The sequence below is a fragment of the Physella acuta genome, unplaced genomic scaffold (genome assembly GCF_028476545.2).
Source record: "Physella acuta isolate Inbredline_101_S28 unplaced genomic scaffold, ASM2847654v3 ptg001176l, whole genome shotgun sequence".
Lineage (NCBI taxonomy): Eukaryota > Metazoa > Mollusca > Gastropoda > Physidae > Physella > Physella acuta.
The window spans coordinates 84,162-110,889 of NW_026732693.1; the positions used below are offsets into that span (position 1 = coordinate 84,162).

At 38.6% G+C, this 26,728-nt stretch overlaps 1 protein-coding gene across 6 annotated transcripts in view; it reads right to left on the reverse strand.

Annotated features, from left to right (window-relative positions):
• The window catches only part of LOC131956792 (uncharacterized), a 58,869-nt gene that overhangs the window by 14,566 nt on the left and 17,575 nt on the right, over window positions 1-26,728 (reverse strand). For 5 of the 6 annotated variants that reach the window (XM_059321391.1, XM_059321387.1, XM_059321390.1 and 2 more), the window contains 8 exons: window positions 17,447-17,504; window positions 6,234-6,320; window positions 4,073-4,150; window positions 2,747-2,819; window positions 2,349-2,424; window positions 2,126-2,226; window positions 1,673-1,779; window positions 115-1,395 (listed from right to left, as the gene is read on the reverse strand). In XM_059321391.1, coding sequence (XP_059177374.1) covers window positions 115-1,395; window positions 1,673-1,779; window positions 2,126-2,226; window positions 2,349-2,424; window positions 2,747-2,819; window positions 4,073-4,150; window positions 6,234-6,320; window positions 17,447-17,504 — 1,861 coding nt within the window. The remainder of the gene's footprint in view (window positions 1-114; window positions 1,396-1,672; window positions 1,780-2,125; window positions 2,227-2,348; window positions 2,425-2,746; window positions 2,820-4,072; window positions 4,151-6,233; window positions 6,321-17,446; window positions 17,505-26,728) is intronic. The other variant, XM_059321388.1, reaches the window with a different exon arrangement.

Genomic DNA, 26,728 nt, shown 5'->3' on the forward strand with positions numbered 1-26,728 from the left:
GAGTCATTTAAATAGAAATAAGCTCTTGTTATTTTTATGGTTTTAATTCTTAAAACCAATGTTTTATATGTTTATATGCCATGTATAATTTTATCATTAGTAATATAAATTTACCTGAGAGATCCCCTCATGGGGTCACCATTTGAATGGGGTTCTGGACCTCCAAGAAGCTGATGGGATCCCCTAAAAGCCGGGTTAGGCTGGCCGTATGTGAGGTTAGAGTGGGATGCAGAGCCCTGAGGATTACGGGAAATGTTTTGTGAACTGCCGGGGTTGGTGCTTCTAGCTCCAGTGTAGTTAGGTTGGCCTCGATCACTGGACAAGCTCCCACGCTGATTTGGCTGCATGTTGGAGAAACTCCCTCGCTGATTTGGTACTTGCTGGATGTTGGACAAACTCCCTCGCTGATTTGGTGCTTGTTGCATGTTGGGTCTACTTTGCTGAGGCCCATCTCTGTATGGCTGACCTGGGAAATGGTTTTCTACAGCCTGATCTCTCCGCAATGATCCGTGTGGGGGCTGGCTATTCTCTGACCTCACTGGGGGCTGATCCCTCCTCTCTGGAAGTCTGGAGAAGTTTTCATGTGACTTGCTGCGGACGTTGAACGTATCAGGGTGCCTGCCCCTGCCCCCTTCAAGAAGGTCATCGAACGAACTGTGCTTCAATTTCTCCGCTTCCAGATCAGGGAAGTTCTCATCCCACTTGTGCAGCTGTTTGACTGGTGCATCAAAGTCTGAATAAGAATCTCTTTGTGGATCTTGTACCTGTTTGTGTGGCTCTGCAGAGTTCCTCAGTGGGTAGCCCAGTTGCTGCTGTAGCCTCTGCTTCTCAGCCTGCACTGGGCTGTACTGGTGCGCCCCTGTGTGGCTGGATTCAGACTGCGCTAAACTGCTGCGGGCCGAGTCAGGTGCGAAACCGTCCCGCAGCGGTTGGGGCTGAAGCCTGGGGTCATCGCGGCTGCTGCCAGACAAACTCCTAGAGGACTGGGACTGGTTAGGGTTGACCCTCCTCTCCAGGGTTGGGTTCACTTGTGGCCCACGGAAGGAGGAGTTGGATAAAGTGTTTGAGCCATCCAAACTCACACGGTTTTGATGCCTCTGGAGTTCAACTGGAGGAGGGTTCTCAAATGGTCTAGTGAAGACAGGCTCCAGTGGGGTGCCCAAAGGACTTTTGGCTGGGTCCTCATATCCTCTGTAGCTAGAGGACTGTGACAACCTAAGGTTGGCTTTAGGGTTGGTGCTGTTATTATGGGCAGACCCGCCGTTGGGGACTTGACCGTTGGGGTTGTATTGATAAGACTGACCCCTGGGGTCATGGTCCCTGGGGTCAGTGTAGGTGGGTTTGTTCATAGCTTTAAGTGGATGCTGTCTCATGTTCATTGTTTCCCTCTGAAAACTGATTCATCAACAAGTGTGTTACATACAGCAAGAATGATTTACAATGGATATTATCAACACTTTAATTCTATTTTAATATTCTTTGTTTACATATTTTTAATAATAACCGTATTGTCACATTAATTTATTAAAAACACTGACAACTTTTTTTAAGATATTTAAACTTAGAATGAAAATAAATAAATATATATATATATATAGGCTTATATATGTTTTTTGAATCGCTAACAAATTTGAAGCTTGATTTGCTAGAACAGATATGTCAAAAAAGTTACCCGTTCCCATTCATGATGGCTGCCTGTGTGAGTAGGGACATCCAGGAGAAGAGATCTGTAGAGTTGTCTGTGGCAAAGTACAGAGTTTTGGTGTTCTCGTGTTCTACCTGTAACACATCACTCGTTAGGTTAATTTTTTTCCAACTAAAAATGACTTGTAAATCAGCTTTGAGGAGCACAATGCATTGAGCTAATTACAGTACCTAATTAGTAAATTTTATGAATCAGCTAATTAAGTAAGTAACCTCTAAATGCATCATTAAAGTGAGCCATCTAATTTAAAATTAAAATATTAAAGCATGGCTTGTACTTATTACCAGAATATTGCCATGATTTAAAAAATTAATCTGGCCAGTAATACCATTAAGCCCATGATTTAACCAATTAATCTGGCCAGCAGTACCATTAATGCCATGCTTAGTACCAAGATTTAGCCATTAAATCAAAGCAAACCTTGAAGGCAAAGTTCCGCTTTATGTTGTCTGCTTCTGTACAAGGATTTATTCTATAGCTTGGGAGGAGGATAGAGTTCAAGGTCAAAGCCTCATCTTCATCTAGAAATTTTGAAAAAATAGTTAAAGAGCATTTTTAAAGAGATGTTATTTCTAAAGGAAATGTGTCTAAAATTTTAAGGACAACATTTAATTTCATGAGAAAGGTGTTTTATTATTCAAACCTTTGTATATAAACAGAGCAAAGTCTGCCAAGACACACCATCTTTTCTTCCAGCTTTTTGATATGCCACTTGTCTCCTGTGGAGTGAACCATTACAAATTACTTCAACAATTAAAGTAATACTGGTTTACCTACAACTTTTACAACAGCTTTATTTAGTGACCCACCACTCAGGTCAAACTTTTTTATTAACTATTAACTGTATCTAGAGCCAAACTTTTCAGCCGACATTTCCTATCCTTCTAATGAGGTTTTTACTTAAATATTTAATCCAGTTCTAACTAATTTTAGTAACAATAGTTTTTAATAATAGGAAATCAGTTACTATAAAATAATTTTTAAATTAATGACATAATGATCAGAAGATAAAAGCAGCAAAATTAAACAATTGAATCCTACCAATCTATAAAGCCAGCCTCGCTTTATAACCTCAGAGTCAGGGTTTCTTTTAGATGATGGTGCCTTCACACTTCTGAAATGTCAGGGATCAATCACAGAATCAATATCTAGCATGTGCAGGAGAAATGGTGGTTATTGATTAAAACTTAATTTAATGTTGCTTTGGATATTTATTTTATTTTAATGAATACTCAATACACAATTTAAAACATTTGAAATGTTTTTAGTTTTTTTTATTCAAAGTTTATGTTGGTAAGTGATATATCCACTGAACAGAATATTTAATGTTTAGTATGTTAAATTGATAAACTTTTATTTTCATGACATTTTGTGAAACATTTCCATATCAAGGTTAACATACTTTTAGACTTATCTATAAATCAATGATAAAAGCAAGTAGTTAACACTTTCAAAAGTATTTTTATACAATAAAGCATTTAGGATGGTTAAGGCTTTAAAACACAGTTAATACTAAAAATTTTATATAGTCAATATTGATTACGACATACTGGTTAGAATTATCAATCCTTTAATTTTATCCAAAAGTTTAACAATAAAGTAAGATAATTTTAAAAATGCTTTAGAATTAAAAATGTCATTCATATTGTTAATAAAAAAGTAAAATTTAAAAAAATTGCAAGTAAATGTGTGTACACAATATCAGAGAGAAATATTCACTTAAATATGTTTGTTAAATGAAAAGGTCTGGCTGTTTTGAATAGAAGTTTAACTACTGACATCCACCATAAATAAAGCCATGCAAACCTGAACTAAAGTAAAGCAGACATAAAGCAAGGGGAAGCAACTACCAACAACTAAAGTAAGAGGTGATACTTTTTTTTTTCATGTAGTCAAGTACCAGAAATATTTTGTTAATATCTTTACGTGGAAAAAATTATAAAAATCAGAACATAATTTATTGAAGTACCAAATAAAACCAAAAGAAAAAAAACCTCCCCATTCACAACATTATATTTTTAGCTACCGATGGTGAAATTAAAACATGCAACTGCAGAAAATTTAATTTTGACAGAAATTAATATTTTTAAAACAACATAATTTTTAAACCAGTATGATCTGAATATCTAATCAATTCAAGAAAAATTAAGACAGCTTTTAGTTAATTTTAGTAGTTAGTTGTGAAAACTTAATTGAAATGTTTTAAGAATTCTAAAAGAACTTAATCGAATGTTTAAAAAGTGTGATATATCGTAAACAAAGCAACCCAAATAAAATAATTGAAGAAAAACTAAAACTATGTTACTCTAAATCTAATCTTTTAAAAAAAAAAGGAAGAAAATGTTGGGAGAACGGAACATTTCCTACCTTTGCTTGACCGTTCCACGTTTAAAATGTTCCTGTTGATAAGAGCCTGGACTAGTGGGGCTGGAGGGGCTTGGGGAACTGAAAGTAATGTTGTCCTAGGGTATTACAACTGAGGGGCTTGGGGAACTGAAAGTAATGTTGTCCTAGGGTATTACAAGTGAGGGGCTTGGGGAACTGAAAGTAATGTTGTCCTAGGGTATTACAACTGAGGGGCTTGGGGAACTGAAAGTAATGTTGTCCTAGGGTATTACAACTGAGGGGCTTGGGGAACTGAAAGTAATGTTGTCCTAGGGTATTACAACTGAGGGGCTTGGGGAACTGAAAGTAATGTTGTCCTAGGGTATTACAACTGAGGGGCTTGGGGAACTGAAAGTAATGTTGTCCTAGGGTATTACAACTGAGGGGCTTGGGGAACTGAAAGTAATGTTGTCCTAGGGTATTACAACTGAGGGGCTTGGGGAACTGAAAGTAATGTTGTCCTAGGGTATTACAACTGGGGGGCTTGGGGAACTGAAAGTAATGTTGTCCTAGGGTATTACAAAGATGGGGCTTGGGGAACTGAAAGTAATGTTGTCCTAGGGTATTACAACTGGGGGCTTGGGGAACTAAAAGTAATGTTGTCCTAGGGTATTACAATGGTGGGGCTTGGGGAACTGAAAGTAACGTAGTCCTAGGGTATTACAACGTTGGGGTTTGGGGAACATAGTCCTAGGGTATTACAACTGGGGGGCTTGGGGAACATAGTCCTAGGGTATTACAACTGGGGGGGACAACTAAGGATGTTGGAGATGCATGAGTTGTGTGGCAGCATAGGACCCACAAATCATGTGTTAACCTCACATGGCCTATATGATGTGCTAACATCACATGGCCTATATGATGTGCTAACCTAACATGGCCAATATCATGTGTAAACCTCACATGGCCTATGTATATCAAAGCGGCCACATGAAGAAGAACTCTACCCAATAGAGCAACCAGTCCTGTATAACAAGAGCTCAAGCAGGTGTTGAGAGATGAAGCAACTTTAATCTCCTTCTTCCTACTTAAATGTAACATTGGGGGAAATCTAACAAGTCCAACATTTAGACCAACTGGTTAGTCTTCTCCAACTCAGGAAGCCCACAGCCAAACCACTCCCGCGCCATTCCATCCACATACATTTTTTTTTATTAAAAAAAAAACTAACATGATTTTCATCATTCACAAAGCAAAATATAAAAGATTGTATAAGGAGCCTCAAAAATAAAAAGCAATTTGATAACAGAAAAGAAATGAATAGTTGGCCATTTTCAATCTATATAAAAAATTTCTTGCTTGAAATAAGCAAGAAATTAAGAAATTTAATAATTACAGGGGAAAAGTAATCAGCAATGTTTTTTTTATTAATTATGTGAAGTATTTTCTCATTTTAAGTTAAATTATATTCTTCGATTTAATAATTATATGCCCAGGCCAGTAATATGCGAATTAGTATTAGTCAAATAATTGGTCATTGCTTCACTTAGTCCCCACTGATACAATTTTTAAAATAGCATTTGAGATGATGTTTAGGAAAAAAATACTGAAATAATGCATAAATAGACAAGCATACAAAGACACATGGAACATGCAACTCTACACAGCTTAACTGAGCTATCTACCACAACAAAGGGAGACAACAACAAAATTAATAATGAATTAGCTATCTTTTTAAAATTCTTTTCAATGATTGTGTACAATTCTTAACTTAAATAAAATAGAACTTAAATTCCAATTTTTAAACTTTTCCATTTTTCATGTCAGATATATAAAAAAATTGATATGCATTTTAATTTTTTTTTTTTCAAAATCTGACCATCTCTTTGCTACAACAGGCGTAGATGGATTATAGTTAATTTTTTTACACTTGTTTTATAACATCAATCAGTTTGCCTGCTGTCAGGGACATGCACACTGCAGTGTATAACCTGCTTTTAATGACATGCATATGACCTTTTATCACTGTCATGACATGCATATAGTAGTGTATATAACCTTTTGGCAGTGACATGCAATGACAGTAAATGACAGTAAAGAACCCTGTCTGTCAGCGACATGTCATGCACACGACAGAGCCTTACAAACTAAGCAGAGAAGACACAAAGCAGCAGACAATAAAAGAAGAAATGTTTCTATTTACACGACTGCTATGGAGGAGGCTGCCACATCAGGGGGCTGGGGGTAGCCGTAGACGGGGTGGTTGAATGTGGTCACTTGTCTGGTGTGGCTGTGGAGGTAGGAACATGGTCAGTTACATGGTCAGTTAGATGGTCTGTTAGATGGTCAGTTACATGGTCAGTTAGATGGTCAGTTACATGGTCAGTTACATGGTCAGTTATATGGTCAGTTACATGGTCAGTTACATGGTCAGTTACATGGTCAGTTACATGGTCAGTTATATGGTCAGTTACATGGTCAGTTATATGGTCAGTTACATGGTCAGTTACATGGTCAGTTACATGGTCAGTTACATGGTCAGTTACATGGTCAGTTCTAGGGAGGATAATGGTCAGTTAGATGTAGGACAATGGTCAGTTAGGTGTAGGACAAGGGTCAGTAAGATGTAGCACAAAGGTCAGTTAGATGTAGCACAAAGGTCAGTTATATGTAGCACAAAGGTCAGTTAGATGTAGGACAAAGGTCAGTTAGATGTAGCACAAAGGTCAGTTAGATGTAGGACAAAGGTCAGTTATATGTAGGACAATGGTCAGTTAGATGTAGGAAAATTGTCAGTTAAATGTAGGACAATGGTCAGTTAGATGTAGGGCAAAGGTCAGTTAGATATAGGACAAAGGACAGTCAGATGTACGACAAAGTCAGTTATAGGACAAAGGTCAGTTAGATGTAGGACAAAGGTTGGTTAGATGTAGGACTATGCCCAGTTAGATGTTGAGTTGTGTGTGTGGGGGTGGGGGGGGGGGGCAGTAATCAGTTAGAAGATAGATAATGATCAGTCACAGCTGACATTTAATGTTCAAATCATTTATTCAATTAACATTCAGCTCATTTAAAAAAGCTGAGATTTCATGTTTTTTTTTTAAATGAAGTTATGCCCTTTGTATACCAGCAATGTTGTCCACTAGCAACACAAAGCAACGACTCTCCAGCTGGTCAAAAACCAGGTGCTAGGCATTAAAATCGTCCTTACCATGTACCTGACATACACTTGTTATAGAGGTCACACACACACAACACAAACCACAATACAACGGTTCAGCCCACAAACCAGCGAGTAATTTGATAGGAATCAATAGTTAAGTTCTCAATACCCCCCCCCCCCCTCACACGTCTATGTACAATCACCTCCAGGTGGTACACGGTTCTGATTGGTCAATGCAAGTCCTTGATCTCGTTAGGTCTCGTCAGATCAGCCCAAACAAACCCTTGGCACGCCCCTGTCACGACACTTAACACAGGTTTACCTCAGCGGTCCCGCAAACATCTCTGTGTCTACCTCCCTACCGACCCCTGTGGTAAAGACGACCCCTGTGATAAAGGTGATAAAGTCGATCCCTGTAGTAAAGACGACCGCTGTGATAAAGTCGATCCCTGTAGTAAAGACGATCCCTGTGATAAAGTCGATCCCAGTGGTAAAGCGATCGATGTAGCAAGAACGACTCTGTGATGAACACGACCCCTGTAATTAAGCCGACCCCTGTGGTAAGGACGACCCCTGTGGTAAGGACGACCCCTGTGGTAAGGACGACCCCTGTGGTAAGGACGATCCCTGTGGTAAGGACGACCCCTGTGGTAAGGACGATCCCTGTGGTAGGGACGACCCCTGTGGTAAGGACGACCCCTGTGGTAAGGACGATACCTGAGGTAAGGACGACCCCTGAGGTAAGGACGATACCTGAGGTAAGGACGATCCCTGTGGCAATGATATATAATTGTGTGATGTTCATTAATTAATAATAATGTTAAGTGTATTACATTGAATTTTTAATAGTATTTGTTACTTCCCATATATATAATTTATTATAATCAAATTCGTCAAGGGATATAACCTCCCAAAAACTCGTTACAATTTTAGAAACATTACATATTAACTGGATAAAAATTATTGTGCTGTGTATTATTTCACTTGGTATGACTATTTAAAAGCTAATATAATTTTTTACACTATAGATATATATCTACTTTTAGAAAAATCGTTTGACTCTCGTTTAAAAAAAGAAAACAGTAAGCGATTTTAAATACTAAATTGTTGACTTGTGAAAAGTTTCCCCTAACCTCAATAGTTTTCTTTGCCGATGCTGACTACTGTCTTTTTTTTTAACGATACGGCTGTGTTGAAATAATATTAAGACTGGGTGAATAAAAACAACAACAAAAACAACGTTAGGACCCTATCTAAAGATAGCAAAAGCCTCGCTGAAAAAATCCAACAAGTTATCACGTGCTTGTACATCCCTCGCTCAACTACACAGCTTAATCGAGTCATATCATCGTTAGACTTCTGTTAGCTTCTCTATTCACTTGACCAATCTTGCCGCTCTGTTCCCTCTCAGAAAGTCTTGTGTGAGTTATTAGCTAGAGGGGGAGGGGGGGGGGGGGTGAGGTGTCAACAAACTAGCGAGGTGCGTCGACCCAATGTCTTAGAAGTAGTAGGCAAAAACATGGGCATTTTTGTTGCTAGGATCATAAATGTAATTTTATGTACATGTACAGCTTTGTTTAAATGTACACCTTTGTTTTCATTTGTAGCTGTGTACATGTATGCGACTTAACTGCTGCAGATTTGTTTGTACACGTTTCCAGAGCACACGGCTCCATGTGTATGTGGTTGGGTGTCTTACTAGTAAAACACCTTGATATGTTGTTTGTCAACACACGGCTCCATGTGTATGTGGTTGTCTTACTAGTAAAACACCTTGATATGTTGTTTGTCAAAACACGGCTCCATGTGTATGTGGTTGAATGTCTTACTAGTAAAACACCTTGATATGTTGTTTGTCAACACACGGCTCCATGTGTATGTGGTTGAATGTCTTACTAGTAACACACCTTGATATGTTGTTTGTCAACACACGGCTCCATGTGTATGTGGTTGAATGTCTTACTAGTAAAACACCTTGATATGTTGTTTGTCAACACACAGCTCCATGTGTATGTGGTTGAGTGTCTTACTTGTAAAACATCTTGATATGTTGTTTGTCAACACACGGCTCCATGTGCATGTGGTTGAGTGTCTTACTAGTAACACACCTTGATATGTTGTTTGTCAACACACGGCTCAATGTGTATGTGGTTGAGTGTCTTGCTAGTAAAACACCTTGATATGTTGTTTGTCAACACACGGCTCAATGTGTATGTGGTTGTCTTACTAGTAACACACCTTGATATGTTGTTTGTCAACACACGGCTACATGTGTATGTGGTTGAGTGTCTTACTAGTAAAACACCTTGATATGTTGTTTGTCAACACACGGGGATTGGTACTTGAACTCCGCTATTTTATCACAGAACTAACAATAACATCGGAACTAGTCCTAAATCTGACCCTGAGATGTAGTACGGGAAAGTCGAAGCAATATTACGGTAATTTAATTTAATATAAAAAAACCATCTCAAGGGGAATATATTCCCGACGGCCCCATTTCTACAACTAAATATTTTATTTAAATGAACAGCTTTTGGCCCGTCGGGCGAGGTGTAGATTTAATCTAGGGATTAGCTTTTAAAAATTAGGCCAGCGAACTTATTCAAGCATGCGACTATGAATGAGATCAAACATTTCCTGCATTTCCACAATCCCTAGCAGTACAGTGACTACTACTGTTTTTATTTAACTTATATTTGTAATATAATTTTTATTTAGATTTACCACTGACAAACCTGACAGAGAATTACATTGACATGTCACTGTGTCACACCACAGTGACACCATTTCTTCACTGACGACGCTTCACGCTTGATTGCAAACGTTACATCACATACGCGATGGCGGTGGAGGGGAGATAAGCAGGGGCGAGTTATTGATTGCGTCCCTTGTCAAATGCGTCATAATGAAGAGCCAAGGGCCAGCGCGTGTTTCACCAGCAGTGAAATCAATCAGCAATTAGATCTAGACGACCTGAAAGGGTGCGGGTAAGATGGAGGCAGAGCCGTACGTGGATCTTGGAGACATTTTTTTAACCTTTTTCTTCTTCTTCTTCGTTCTTAATTTTAGTGTAGGAGGGATCCCCTTCAACACAATTAAATATACGTGTCAACTGGTTATGCGCCATTGAGGTCATTGTCTCCGATTTCAGCCTGCTTTTCCTTTTGAACCATAAAGTCAATTGATTTTTTTAAACAGTTTAAACTTCTAGGGATAGAAGTAAATGAAAACTAGCAAAAATAGCATACATTTTATGCATAGGCGTATAATTTAACAGTGGAGGGATCAGTGTTCTTCCAGACTTTTTTCTCTCCGGGGGGGGGGGGGTCACTTGAAATAATTTTCGGGGGGGGGGGGAGGGAAGGGTAGACATTCTTCGGGGGGGGGGGGGCGGACACAGTTAAAAGTAAGTATATATTTTCTATATAAATTTCATTTCGTTCGGGGGGGGGGGGGGGGCGAAGAGATGCCTGGAAGAAACTCTGGGACTGTCCAACATAATCGTGTTAGGAAAAGGCAACTAAGAGTTAACGGAATTTCGGTTAGAATATTTACACGCAACGTTCAAGAGAATAAAAAGTTGGAGCGATTTGAAAACAAGATAATAAATATCAAATCAAATTCGCGGCAAAAGGGTTCGCGACATAAGGGTTCGCGACATAAGGATTCACGACATGAAGTCTCACAAACAATAAACGCCATCAAATAAATCACCAACCTGTTGACGTCTCTCCCTTGCCCCATTAAAATTCCCACGCCTAGTGGCGAATGCCATCACAATGGTGATAATAAGCTCGACCTCTGCTAGTCGGTCTATCTTTAGTAACCGCTGATGTCTGGCATTGTGATATTATACGTGCAAGCCGTGTGGCTACGCTTCAGTGAGGCTCAATGAACCCTACCCGTGTTGTGGTATTACGGCAGTGAAGTGTGCCACAGATTTCAATGTCGCTACTGCGGTATCTAGGTCAATGATTTCTTATGTCATGGGCCCTATGGATGTGGGATGACGCCACGACGACGTCACAATGTACCGTGTCGGTGCTGTACGCGGCTACTGGACCGTGTTGTACACATGCGTACACGTCACTGTCTACGTGTACACAGCAAGGATGGTGTACACCCACGGTCAACATTTAGTGACTCTGTGATGTCCAGTCTTCTGTCACTGAATTTTACAGTCCCGTCTTCACTACAGTGGTCAAGGATTGACATCAGACACTCGTTGAAGGATTTGGCGTCACGAGTAACATGACATTAGGGGGGTCGTCCATAAATGACGTCACACTCGTAGGGGAGGGGGGGGCCGTAATTTTGTGACGGTGTGTGATGAGGGGTGGGGGGGGGGGCGGGTAGATGGTGTGACGTCACACTTTTGCATTATAAAAAAGCAATGTCAGAAAACGAATTTTAGACGTTATTTCGCGTTTTAGAAAACTGTTTTAGCAAATTTTAATAGGAATTGATTAAAATACTCAATGTTGACAGAGTTCAGACAAGATTTTGGAAAAATATCGTATTTTAAGAAAAATTCAACTGCAGTTTTGAGGGCGGTTGTAGGCTGAGGTGTGACGTCATTTTTTTTGTCTGGGGGGGGGGGGGCGGTGTCTGACTTTTTGTAACGATGCGTGACGGAGGGGAAGGAGGGAGGCAAAAATCGTCAAAAAAACGTGACGTCATTTATGGATGACCCCTAGCATAAGACCTGTAGATCTACAGTCTGTTACATAACGAACTGTTTACACACATGAAAGTTTTCAGTTATCAAAAAGTCACTTTGTCACTAGAACTCGCAAGTGTGCTTTAATATAGAAATGAGATAGTTTAAAAAAAAACAAAAAAAAAACAACATCCAATTGAAAACTGGATTTAAAATAATGAGGTGGAAACAGATATCAACAGCCTTGTATAAGCCGTGGACTTGACGTGATTACGTGACCAACTACACAACGGCGTGATTGTGACACTAAAGGATTTGTATACCACTCGCATGTTGTTCAGTGGACAAAATAGGAACAATCGCAAAAGGGGAATTAACTCTACTTGGCTTTGAAATGCGGGGAGATAACTCTTTGGCTGAGAGATAAGGTTTAACAGGCGGGGAAATAACTACGGTGGAGTTCCTAAAGCAACGTGGATTCGTATGCAGTTATTTTTCAGAGAGAAATAGCAGTCCTGGGCGGAGTTTTCTTAATCAATGAAGATAAAAATGATAATTAATGAAGATAAAAATAGGCCTATGTGTCGTGAGGTACACTAGTTAAAGTCGTTTCTGCAAGAACTTCATGTCTGGTTACTCGACAAATGTTCTCTGGTGTAGTGTCCCAGACAACATACCTCAAGGACACAATATCTCACGGTCAGAGTACCTTAGGACATTATTTATATGCCTCTGGGACGGACCACCCCATCATAGATACGCCACTGCTCTACACTTGCAGGTAAGTATGGTCAAGGGCGTGTCTAGAACATGCAGTAGAAGACGTCACGTTTACAAGCAAGAGGACTGCTGTACTGGTGAATACCTGGCAACAATTATCTCGCACGAAATAACCAATTATTATTTTTTTTTGAAGTCTTAACTGGCAAACTGGCCTGACACTAGGTAAACATTGGGGCTAACAGGAAGTTTAATTTCCCGCTCAAATCTAACGGGTCCCGTGTTTGATGTGACGCTTGTCTTTGTTTTAGTGATACGTTCACACGTCAACGCCTTCTGTAGGTGGCTGGGCATCTTACACAAGTACAGCGATATATAGTGAGGAAGACAGGCCTGTGGTGATATTAACCAGGTATATAGAATATAGAGGATCACGCACATGACGTGGATACAGGGCCGGCGCTACCTATAAGGCGAACTAGGCGGTCGCCTAGGGTGCCACCCCTGAGGGGGTGCAAAAGGTTTAATCGCTATTATCAAAAAGTATCTAAAGGAGTAGCGATCTATTGGTAGAACCCAGGACTAACTATCAATTTTGCACTCCCACCCCAAAATTAGGTTTATAGAGGCCTATATTTATTCGCGATGGTGAAAATGCAACCCCACATCACTAATTTGGAACAGTCGGGGCGCTTTTTACCAGTCACTTTGTCTTTTTAATTAGGTGTCACCTAATTGATTTCGAAAACAATTAAATACGTTCGTTATTTAAATTTCGAACATTTCAAACGGTTATTTAATTTTAATAGGGCTTGTAAGTCTCGGTTTCTCTGACTTTGAATAAGAAATATATCCTGAGTTTTGTAATGACGGGGTGTTCAAAGTATTGTACTTGTTTGGTAAGTTTTGTTGAATAGTTTAGATTTGGGAGTAACGGCGGAAATCTGTTGCTGGTATGATTTCGTAGGTATAAAGTATCGAAGTGTTAAAGTGTCATAGTTTTTATTCGGCTGTTGTAGTTGTAGGTCTAGTGGAATCTGATTGGTAGTAGAGAAATGATAATGCAGGTGATGAAGTATCGTAGTTCTAGAGTTCGGGAGTATTGATTCTTGTGGTATTAAGGTATCGAATTATATTGACTGTTAAAGTGTAGTAGTAGGTCAGAGGCGTATCTAGGTTTTGGTTGTAGGGGGAGCGGATTTAGCAAAAAAAGGCGCCGAATTTGTAATATTTTCTATATAAGTATATATATATATATATATATATATATATATATATATATATATATATATATATATATATATATATATATATATATTAGCTGTATGTTATTGCTTCGATATGATGTAAAATAAATTTAAAGTAGCTCTCTGAAGAAATTAAAAAAACACACAATGTAGGCCGACGAAACAAACAAAAATGGTATCACTCTAAATATATATATATATATATATATATATATATATATATATATATATATATATATATATATATATATATATATATATATATATATATATATATATATATAAACACACTACAACCAAAAACAATGAACGCGGCATAATCTGTTTCGTTATTCTTGTAAAAAAATTACATAATAATTCCTGGGACATCTATTAAGACTAGCGAAAAGGGGAAATAATCAATATCTTAATATAAATATGTATATGTCTACACATTTTATTATAAATATCAAAACAAATCAATAATTACTTTAGAATCTAATAAAGTAGCTTTACACTATTCGATTTTACAAAAATAATTTGTCTACAATCAGAATTAAATATATTGTCATTATAAATGCTAAAGTATTACACCATAATGAAAGTTTTTAAAAATCAGAGTTGGTATAAAAGCCAGCTTTTCAATGTACTTGTAACACATTCGTAATAATACCCTACATATAACTAAAATATCGGTCTTACATTTCAGATCATGCACTTTTTAATTAGCAATTGACTTTTTGTGTTCTTTAAAGATAATTTTTTAACATAATGAGAAGGTGTGAGTTAGATCACTGTATTGCTCACACACCTATTACTGGTAATTGCAAAAACAATATTCACAGAGATTTACGTTTCAAATGTGCCGACCAAAGATAATTTTTTAACAAATATCAATGTTTAAAACTGAGTTTAAAAAGTTTCCAAAAAGGCGCCACTTTGCTAAAAATGGCCAGAGGGGGAGCGGCCGCTCCCCCTGCTCCCCCCCCCCCCCCCCCCCCCCCGCGTACGCTACTGTAGTAGGTACAGTGAAATCGTTGCTGATTGGGAGTATCGTTTGTAGAGCTTGGTGAAGTTAAACGAGTTGGTGTCGTAGTTCTGGAGCATCGAGTCTAGTTATGTTTAGGTATCGAAGTATAATATGTGTTGTGAATGTAGTAGAATATATTGAGTAGTCGAGTTTGTAGTAAGTAAGTTTATTTCAATCAGTACGGAACACACTACAGAGAAAGGTAGGCGTTCTCTAGATGAAAAATCTTTAGTTTTTTTAGAAATCTATATTACCACTCTTAAAGTATTAATATATAATATTAAATAGGATGGAATTTATAACTAACCTAAACTTTGTTATTTCAAATTATAACTTTTTATATTTAATCAATAATCCTTGCAACAGCTAAAACAGTCACCCGAGTTTGATTTTTTGAAAGGCGTCCCTTTATTTAAGGGATCAAAAATTTTAAATCATTAATTATTGTAAGAGATGCAATTGTAGGAATGTCATGGAAATTTTATGGAAGTATGTTGTAATAAAGCTATGGTTTTTAGACTTTTAAACAAAACCCACAGTTAAGTATTCAATAGGTAAAATATATTGTTTTTACAAGGTTACATAGCTAATATAAAAGATTTGTTATAATTATTACGTAATGAATTTTAGATAGTTTTTTGTGAATTTTAAGCATGTTTTAGTTACACTTGGTAAATTTAGCTATTCTTGTGAAAGTTATTTCTCTTGAATAAAATTTTGGTATTTGGATTGTTTAAATGGGAGATAATTCGTTGCTTAACTTTACATTCATTTCAAATTCCTGCACCTTAGGATGACCGCTTACATATAAATACAACTTAAAGTTAGTGGCGTAGCGAGGTCGGGTGTCACCCGGTGCGGCACTTAATGGTGTCACCCCTTCCCGGGGACAAACTTTCAATTTTCGATTTGCACCCTTCCCCCCCTCAAACTTTCGTTTTGCACCCCCCCCCCTCAAACTTTCGATTTGCACCCCCTCAAAATTTTCTCTATATATTTTGCTATTTTTTGCCTTGGTGTCACCCCCCTAAATGGTGTCACCCGGTGCGGTCCACCCCCCCCCCTTGCTACGCCTCTGCTTTAAGTTATTATTTGCTATTGTAAAAATTATATAGAGCTTAAGTTCTAAACAAAATAGTTTGGTAGGTTCCTTTTAGCATTATCAAGTTGAACCCAACACTACATGAACATTTTTATTTAATTCAGTGGTTTTTTCCAGACTTTTTTCTCCCGGGAGGGGGGGAGAGCACTTAAAATTTTCTAAGTGGGGAGGGAGGGGGGATATGTTTTAAAGTACAAAGTAGACTCGTGCACTTGGCAACAATTTCAATAAAATGTGATTACGCATGCAAACTGGAATTGAGACGAAGGAAGCAAGCAAAATATGATTTTGATGTTTGCTTATAACGTGTATGCAATTGATAATAAATTAATATGTCACTTTTAATTAATTGTTTTCTTAGACATATGTTTCAGTAATTAATTTGTGTGAGGGGGGGGCGTTTTATTAAGTTTTGCCTAGGGCGCTAAATAACCTGGCGCCGGCACTGGGTGTATAAGATGACTGGGTTAGGGGTGACACCGATTTGTTAAATTTTGCTATTTTGGGTAAGGTGGTGGTTTAGAAAAAAAATGTTTTCTACGAGCCTGTAATTTTCTTTATTCTTTTTATTATGAATGGCTGGATGAATAGATCAACAGAATATGCGGTGATAAAACGGCCCCGACATATCGACACTGTCAAAAGGGCCATCGACACTGTCAAAAGGGCCATTGACACTGTCAAAAGGGCCATCGACACTGACAAAAGGGCCATCGACACTGTCAAAAGGGCCATCGACACTGTCAAAAGGGCCATTGACACTGACAAAAAGGCCATCGACACGGCTCACGTGATTTTCATGCACGAGGCTGATAATGTCAGTATTATGTTCTCCAACAAACAAACCAAAACATGGGGTGGGGGGAGGGGGGGGTAGGATTGTTGTGGTAAACTAATAATAATTGATCATATCAACACTCCCCAAAACCTTGTCCCTACATTCTAAGGTAAAAAGATACTACTACTGTGGATACTAACAATTACATCCAAAAACTTTACCGAATAGGCATGAAATCTATGGCAAGTTTTTCAAGTCTAATGTACATTGTTGGACACAGGTAGGAGAATTGACTTGATGCTCTTTTTTATGGAATAAATGCACCATTGTATAGAGAAATGTGAGTGTGTGTGTGTGTGTGAATGTGGGGTGGGGGTGTGGGGATGGATGTATAGATTCGGGAGTGGGTGGGGATGAGTATGGTTGTATAGATTCGGGGGTGGGTGGGATGGGGATGGATGTACAGATTCAACAAAGACTTGCTCAACATTATAGACTCGGTCGTCGGGTGTGATGTCTTCCTCCCAGCCTGGGGGTAGTGTGTGTGTGGGGGGGGGTGTATGTGGGGTGGGGGGGATGGATGTACAGATTCAACAAAGACTTGCTCAACATTATAGACTCGGTCGTCGGGTGTGATGTCTTCCTCCCAGCCTGGGGGTAGTGTGTGTGTGGGGGGGGGGGGGTGTATGTGGGGTGGGGGGGGGGATGGATGTACAGATTCAACAAAGACTTACTCAACATAATAGACTCGGCCGTCGGGTGTGATGTCTTCCTCCCAGCCTGGGGGCAGATCTGAAACAAGAAAACAACATCCGGTCAAAACGTTTGACATTGAGACCTCAAGCTGGGCGTACCACTAGTGGAGGAGTTGTGCGAATCTCATGGTATTAATTTGCACGGCTACAACTCCTTAAAGACACTGTACATCTACAACTCCGCAAAGACACTGTACATCAACAATTCCTCATAGAAATGTGCACATCTACAACTCTCCTGAAAGAAATGTGTACAGCTCGTGTAAAGGCGTACAACTACACTTGATAACACCTACAGAAAGTTGTCCATGTACAATAATTAACGTATCCAACACAGTATAATCCAAGCAGGCAGTATAATCCAAGCAGGCAGGCTGTCACCAACGAACGAAACTAATATCACTCACTCCAACTGGCACGTTAGCCTAGTTAGTAGTTACGTGTACTGCGCAATCTGATCTTGATCTATACCGTAATCAAAGCGCTCAATGCGCATTTTCAACGAGAAACAGCACTGTATTTTATAGACAACAATAAACTAGCAAGGCGGGCGTTGTATGGTAATTACGGAATATTTCTAAACACTCAGTCATCTAGCCAGAAGTTTTACGATGACACACACGGGTCTCACCTGAGAGGAACATGCTGATAAAAATACAAAACAACCTCTGACTGACACTAACACCGCGTCACGAATACTAGCAGGTTAGGCCCGGGCGTAGGAAAGTTGCGCGGGCCCACACATCTATTCTCGTCTGCTCATCACAATTCTGGCTGGGGTTCACCAATGGCCGAATGTTTCGTTGACTAAAAACACGGGGGACAATCGCCTGTTTTATTGGCGGAGCGGTGGGGGGGGGGGGGGGGGGGGGTATAATGTAAATATGCGTAACGTAATTTTAGCTCGGTCCATTAGCGGTCATATTTTCCCACACCCAAAAAATATTTTAATGATTTGCATTATCCAATTAGGTATTCCCGTATCATTTTTTTTTACAAATAAATCGTTCTGTACTGACAGTTAACCCTAACCAATACATTGGTTAAATACATTGGAAAGTCTACCGCCCCCCCCCCCCCCCCCCCCGAACGAAATGCAATTTATATAGAAAATATATACTTTTAACAGTGACCGCCTCCCCCTCCGCTGGAAATTTGGAAAAGTAGTCCACCCCCCCCCCCCCGAGAAAAAAAGTCTGGAGAAACACTGTACACGACATTCTCCAGAAGCCCAACTATTGCCCGTTGGTTCTACAGGACAGGGTTGTACAAAAGTGAGACCCGATAAATTGGAAGAATAAATGCATGAGTAGGACTCTACAAAACAAAACAAAACTGACGACATTAATTAAACCGATAAAATAAAATGTCAAAAACAGAATAATTATTGAACTTGAGTTAAGTCAATGAAGAACAAAATCAATAACAATACACGATAAAAAAAGTGGACAAATTGACCGAACAATAAACACAAGTTCGAGTCAATGAAGAACAAAATCAATAGCAATACACGATAAAAAGAGGACAAATTGACCGAACAATGAACACAAGTTCGAGTCGATGAAGAACAAAATCAATAGCAATACACGATAAAAAGAGGACAAATTGACCGAACAATGAACACAAGTTCGAGTCGATGACTATACCGTTAAGCCAAATCTGCACCTTTATTGATCATGTGTATTATATTCATCGAACATCACCCACAACCCCCCAATCCCCTCGAATCATGTGTATTATATTCAGCGAGCATCGCCCCCCCCCCCCCCACACACACACCTCCAAAGCCATAAAGTCACACAATGACACAGACTATTTACTTTTTTTTGCGACGATCTGCCAAGACAAGGATTGCGATGACCGTCATGTGTCAAACATCTTCAAACGAGGCTGTCAATCCCAGTCTCCCCTAGCGGCGGCCTCCTGACGATCGACTCAATCGGCCATCTAGCGGAACATGAAGATATCAACGCCACTAAACCGTTCACTTCAAAGCATTGATCAGCTAGCAGGGGATGAGAGGTTTTTTTTCTTCCCACGGGGACAGAGGCGTAGCGAGGGGGGGGGCGGGGGGGGGGGGACATATGTCCCCGGGCGCCGACCTTAGGGGGGGGGCGCCAAATTGAAAGTTTGAGGGGGGGGGGGTGCAAATAAAAAGTTCGAGGGGGGTGCAAATCGAAAGTTTGAGGGGGGGGGGTGCAAATGAAAAGTTCGAGGGGGGGGGGGTGCAAATCGAAAATTTGCTCCCGAGGGGGGCGCCAAATTGAAAGTATGTCCCCGGGCGCCGGGAAGGGTCGCTACGCCTCTGCACGGGGAACATTTCAAATATTAAAAAAGAGCTTTCGAACAGTGACAGATACCAGCATCTAGCCCCTCTTTTGACTTTTTGTTTACATTTTTCTTCATTCCTGTGTACGGCATTTAAAGTATTTTTTTTTTAAATCCTTATACATCGGTGTTATTTTATTTCGTCAAAAAAGGTTTAACAAAACATATAATTGAAAAGAAAACTTAGGAAAGAAGTTTGATGTAGATTTTCCTACGGCAAAAAGTTTCAGCCAAAAATAAATTATTCGTACACTAAATTTGTCTTCCATGCTATGATTATAGATCCGCACGCACTGAAAAGCACACAGAGATCATAATTTTCTAAAACATCATAAAGAAAATGAAAAAAATATTATTTAACTATTTTTATGTTGATACGTTTTGTACACATTATTTCCATCGAATTGGTCCATCCCTAGCCGTCTTAACCCCGGACAAAATTGTGGGAAAATGTACATAACGTAAACGTTAACCCAGTGGCGTCGCAAGGTCGGGTGTTACCCGGTGCGGCAACCAATGGTGTCAACCCCCCCCCCCCCCCGAAAGAATTATATATATATATATATATATATATATATATATATATATATATATATATATATATATAACAAACGCTTTTTCCTCAGGCAAAAGTTACGTTTACTTGGTGTCACCCCCCCCCTCTCTCCCCCCCCCCCCCCCCCCCCGTGATAGCTTTAAACTGTGCACAGATGATACTAAAGTAGTATATTAGGTCCCTTTTGGGTCGTATGGGTGAGGGGGATGCGGATGCGGATGCGGATGCGGAACAAAGGCTATATAGGAAAATACTCGGATGCGGATGTACAATGACATATAGCAAAATACTCACCCACCTGGGTGGAGTGGGTGATGCGGATGTACAACGACATATAGTAAAATACTCCCTGGGTGATGCGGAGGTACACCGACATATAGTAAAATACTCACCCACCTGGGTGAGGGTGGGTGAGCAGGATGTACAATGAGATATAGTAAAATACTCACCCACCTGGGTGAAGGTGGGTGAGGGTGGGTGAGCAGGATGTACAATGAGATATAGTAAAATACTCACCCACCCTAGGGTGGGGGATGCGGATGCGGAGTAGGTCAGTAGGTCACCTTTTGGTGACCTTGTGACGTAATCATTGACCTAGTTACGTAATTTTAATGAGTTTTTAATGAGTTTGAATTTAATTTTTAAATTTTAATTAATTTTTGACCTAGTTACGTAATTTTAATGCGTTTTTTAATGAGATTTAATGAGTTTTTAAAGTTTTAATTAATTTTTGCCCTAGTTACGTAATTTTAATGTGTTTTTTTATTAGTTTTAATGAATTTTTAAAATTTTAATTAATTTTTTATTAACGAGTTACGTAATTTGATTATTTGTTTACTTTTTTAAGTGTTTAATTTGTTTGATTTAAATTGTTTAATTACTTTGTTTATATTGTGTAATTTTTATTAACGAGTTACGTAATTTGATTATTTGTTTACTTTTTAATTATTTTTATTTTGTTTATTTTTAATTTAATTTTATTTTTAATAAGTTTAATTAATTTGATTTTTATTTATTTTGTATCTAGTTACGTAATTTTAATTTTATTTTATAATTCGTTTGAATTTTTATTGACTAGTTATGTAATTTAATTACTTTGATTGTTTAATTAGTTTGTTTACTTGTTGTTTAATTTAATTACTTTGTTTATATTGTGTAATTTTTATTAACGAGTTACGTAATTTGCTTATTTGTTTGAAATTCATTTTAATTAATTTGATTTTAATTACTTTGTTTAATTTATTTATTTGATATATTTCTTTTCTTTGTTGTTTAATTTGTTGGTTTGTTTATTTGGTTGTATGTATGTTTTAAATTCTCCCCTACAACGACCGTGTACAAAAAACAGGTTAAATTCTCCCCTACAACGAACGTTACAAACATAGAACATTCATTAAAGATAACGATTAACAACACCTGGTACTCGCTAAGGGCACCCGACACGTATCGATCCACATGCGATCCTTTGTTCTTGTCAACCACCGTACAAGGGCCAAGTTAATATTGATCGAACCCACTGACCATCAGTATGATGGTCCACCTATGTGTAATTTTTATTAACGAGTTACGTAATTTGATTTTAATTTTTAAAGTTTTAAATTTTTAATTTAATTTTATAATTAGTTTAATTATTATTAACGAGTTACATAATTTGATTTTAATTTTTTTTTTAAATTTTTAAAAAATTTTTTTAAATTATTATTTTTAAATTTTATTTTTAATTGTTGTTTACTTGTTGTTTAATTTAATTACTTTGTATAATTTATTTGTTTGAAATTCATTTTAATTAGTTTGCTTTTAATTTCTTTGTTGTACGCCGTTTGAAATAAAAGACTAACACTAGCGTGTACTAGAAAGTGTCATTGTGTATAACATCCATTTAACCACAGCTGTTACTTATTAGCGACAGCTTGTACTTATCGATCCGCCCGTGAGCCTCCCCGGCGCTCCCCGTGGTTGCTTAATAGCGGACTCACTGAAGCGATCACAACAGGTAATTAATCGAAACCATTAAGTCCCTCTCCGCGTTAAGTGTGGCGACAGCTGGTGCTGTAATTAGTCACGGCTCTCGGCTTTTTTCATTAGACTACAGCTGTACATGAACTATGTTCACATATCGTACGCCCGGTCATTCTTTGATCAAATTAAAAAATTTTGTTTCCACATGTCCTGCGAACCGTCCCTTGCTATGTATGAAAGATTAATGGTTGTAACTATGCGCTTATAGCGAGGGTCAGCGAAAACAAAAATATATTTAAGGGTCGGAATTTTCTTTCAACCACCGTTAAGTCAGGTTTTGAGACGAAACGAAGTCTCGGTAGGTTCGTGTTTTTTAATGGGCGACAGGGCGACTTGATGCGTTGGTACGTAGGTATGCGGGGTTAAGGTTCTATAACTCTATATATTTAAATACGTTTTTTTATTCAAATGAGTTTACTCCCCCTAACGTAAGTACATGTAAAGAGGGATTTCCTATAGATCTGTAATGAATTAGGCCTTTTTTGACTATGACTTGTTGCCCAGGTGTTGACATGATACGCTTTTTTTTTGAGATATACATACACACACACACACACACACACACACACACACACACCACCACCACCACCACCACACACACACACACACACACACACACACCACCACCACCACCACCACACACACACACACACACACACACACACATGCGCGCGCGCGAAATTCATACTAGGTCGGTAATGGTGGAGAGAACTTATAGGTATACATTATCATGGCGACAACAAAAGCGACTCTTATTTTATTTACATGAAAGCGTGTTTTCCAAAAAGTGTCACCATGCCATTGTCATTTTCGCAGCGGGGTTTATTTTAAGTGTACCCCGTGCACGGTTGTTTACATTTTAAAAGACGTGTCGCGTGTCTTCCCCTTACGGCTTCCCTAATAGAGAAACGAGAGGAAAGACAACTGTTCTAAAATTAGAACAGACTTGTCTACACACACGAGTATCGTCCCTTGTGAAAAAAATTCGCGTCAGATTCCTTAACTAAACAGTCAATTTGCTTTAACAAGTTAAAAAATAATTTAGGAAGACAAGGGTTAACAACATTAGACGCTACCGTTTTTTGTTTCCTGTGACGACAAGGCACATTACACTTTTGTATTTTATGTCTCAAGTAGAGGGTGGGATATTTTTTCTTTGTAAGCGTGTTGTAAACAATGGGTAGAGGAAGCGATTACTAGGTAAGAGGGGAGAGAACGTGACGTACATCGCGATATTTGAAAACAGGGCGATGTTTAACCTCAACCAAAAAAGACAATGAACCTAGAAGGAAGACGAATATATATCTTAGTCTTGCAGCAGATTACCTTCCCATGTTCGCTTTAGTAGGCCTATTTCAGTTTTCATCAAACTTCTTTTTGACTTGAACTTCGTTAATTTTTAAGAAAGTTTACTTATACATAATACATTACGTCTAATGACATTTTTATTTTATTTTTACCACTCAATGTATTTTCTTTTTCTATATCTTACATTGTCATCTTAATTTTTGATCACCTTAGTAAAAATTTGCTTAAGATTATAAACTTCAAGTTTTAAAAAACAACAACGTTATAGTACGTCGTGTCAAATGACACACCGTTTAAAATGTCTACATTTAAAGTTCACCAAAATAATGACGTAAAAACTAAATATGATACGACGTTAGCATACATATCATTCAATCTAATCACTCTAAAGTACAAATCAATAATTTTTATTGATTAAGGGGCTGGGGGAGTTTTGTTAACACAGAGGGATGTTTCGAAGTTGGTACATGGATGTTTAGGAATTGATGGCAGTCGAGTTCATACTAGGGTCGGGCGTTTTGCTAACACTGAGGCAGGTTGTAAAGTTGGTACATGCATCCTTGGAATTGTTAGGGGCCGTGTTCATACTAGGGTCGGTGAAGGTTGGCTTTGAACTCGGAACATGTATGTTTTGGAATCGGAAGGTCTAGAGTTCATACTAGGGTCGGTGAAGTTTTCACCGAGGCAGGTTACAAAGTTAGGACAGGCATGTTTAGGAATTGTTGGTAGCCGAGTTCAAACTAGGGTCGGAGATGTTTTCACCGAGGCAGGTTGCAAAGTTGGTACATGCATGTTTAGGAATTGTTGGTAGCCGAGTTCATACTAGTGTCGGTGAAGGTTGGTTTTGAACTCTGAACATGTATGTTTTGAAATTGTTGGTAACCGAGTTCATACTAGGGACGGGGGTGTTTTCACCGAGGCAGGTTACAAAGTTCGTACATGCAGCATTGGAATTGTTAGGGAGAGTTAAACTAAGGTCGGTGAAGTTTTCACCGAGGCAGGTTACAAAGTTGGTACATGGATGTTTAGGAATTGATGGTAGTCGAGTTCATACTAGGGTCGGGGAATTTTGTTAGCACTGAGGCAGGTTGGAAAGTTGTTACATGCATGTTTGGGAATTGTTGGTAGCCGAGTTCATACTAGTGTCGGTGAAGGTTGGTTTTGAACTCGGAACATGCATGTTTTGGAATTGTTGGTAGCCGAGTTCATACTAGTGTCGGTGAAGGTTGGTTTTGAACTCGGAACATGCATGTTTTGGAATCGGTAGGTGTAGAGTCCATACTAAGGTCGGTGAAGTTTTCACCGATGGTGGTTTCAAAGTTAGTACAGGCATGTTTTGGAAGTGTTAGGGGCCGAGTTCATAGTAGTGTCGGTGAAGGTTGGTTTTGAACTCGGAACATGCATGTTTTGAAATTGTTGGTAACCGAGTTCATACTAGGGACGGGGGCGAGGGCGGCGGACAAAGTTGTCGATGTAGGTAGGGTGCAAGAGATATTCAACGAGGAGTGGTGTCTACAAGTTATGTATCCCAGTCTGTTGGAGTGGTTTCTAGGGGGTTGTGATATTAGTTGAATAAATATTTGTCTGTAGGATTGTCATACAGCCTTTGTCTCTTAAATGGAATAGGTATAGTGTGGGTAGTAGTAGTAGTAGTACGGTCTGTTTATCTAACGGTTGGTATTGAGGTTAGTGTGATGACGCAAGGTTGGATGGGAGAAGGGGAACGGGGTTGCGGACAAAGGGAAGGGGAAGGGCGAATAGTGATAAAAATAACTCACCCAGCCCCTTAATCAATAAAAATTATTGATTTGTACTTTAGAGTGATTAGATTGAATGATATGTATGCTAACGTCATATCATATTTAGTTTTTACGTCATTATTTTGGTGAACTTTAAATGTAGACATTTTAAACGGTGTGTCATTTGACACGACGTACTATAACGTTGTTGTTTTTTAAAACTTGAAGTTTATAATCTTAAGCAATTTTTTACTAAGGTGATCAAAAATTAAGATGACAATGTAAGATATAGAAAAAGAAAATACATTGAGTGGTAAAAATAAAATAAAAATGTCATTAGACGTAATGTATTATGTATAAGTAAACTTTCTTAAAAATTAACGAAGTTCAAGTCAAAAAGAAGTTTGATGAAAACTGAAATAGGCCTACTAAAGCGAACATGGGAAGGTAATCTGCTGCAAGACTAAGATATATATTCGTCTTCCTTCTAGGTTCATTGTCTTTTTTGGTTGAGGTTAAACATCGCCCTGTTTTCAAATATCGCGATGTACGTCACGTTCTCTCCCCTCTTACCTAGTAATCGCTTCCTCTACCCATTGTTTACAACACGCTTACAAAGAAAAAATATCCCACCCTCTACTTGAGACATAAAATACAAAAGTGTAATGTGCCTTGTCGTCACAGGAAACAAAAAACGGTAGCGTCTAATGTTGTTAACCCTTGTCTTCCTAAATTATTTTTTAACTTGTTAAAGCAAATTGACTGTTTAGTTAAGGAATCTGACGCGAATTTTTTTCACAAGGGACGATACTCGTGTGTGTAGACAAGTCTGTTCTAATTTTAGAACAGTTGTCTTTCCTCTCGTTTCTCTATTAGGGAAGCCGTAAGGGGAAGACACGCGACACGTCTTTTAAAATGTAAACAACCGTGCACGGGGTACACTTAAAATAAACCCCGCTGCGAAAATGACAATGGCATGGTGACACTTTTTGGAAAACACGCTTTCATGTAAATAAAATAAGAGTCGCTTTTGTTGTCGCCATGATAATGTATACCTATAAGTTCTCTCCACCATTACCGACCTAGTATGAATTTCGCGCGCGCGCATGTGTGTGTGTGTGTGTGTGTGTGTGTGGTGGTGGTGGTGGTGGTGGTGGTGTGTGTGTGTGTGTGTGTGTGTGTGTATGTATATCTCAAAAAAAAAAGCGTATCATGTCAACACCTGGGCAACAAGTCATAGTCAAAAAAGGCCTAATTCATTACAGATCTATAGGAAATCCCTCTTTACATGTACTTACGTTAGGGGGAGTA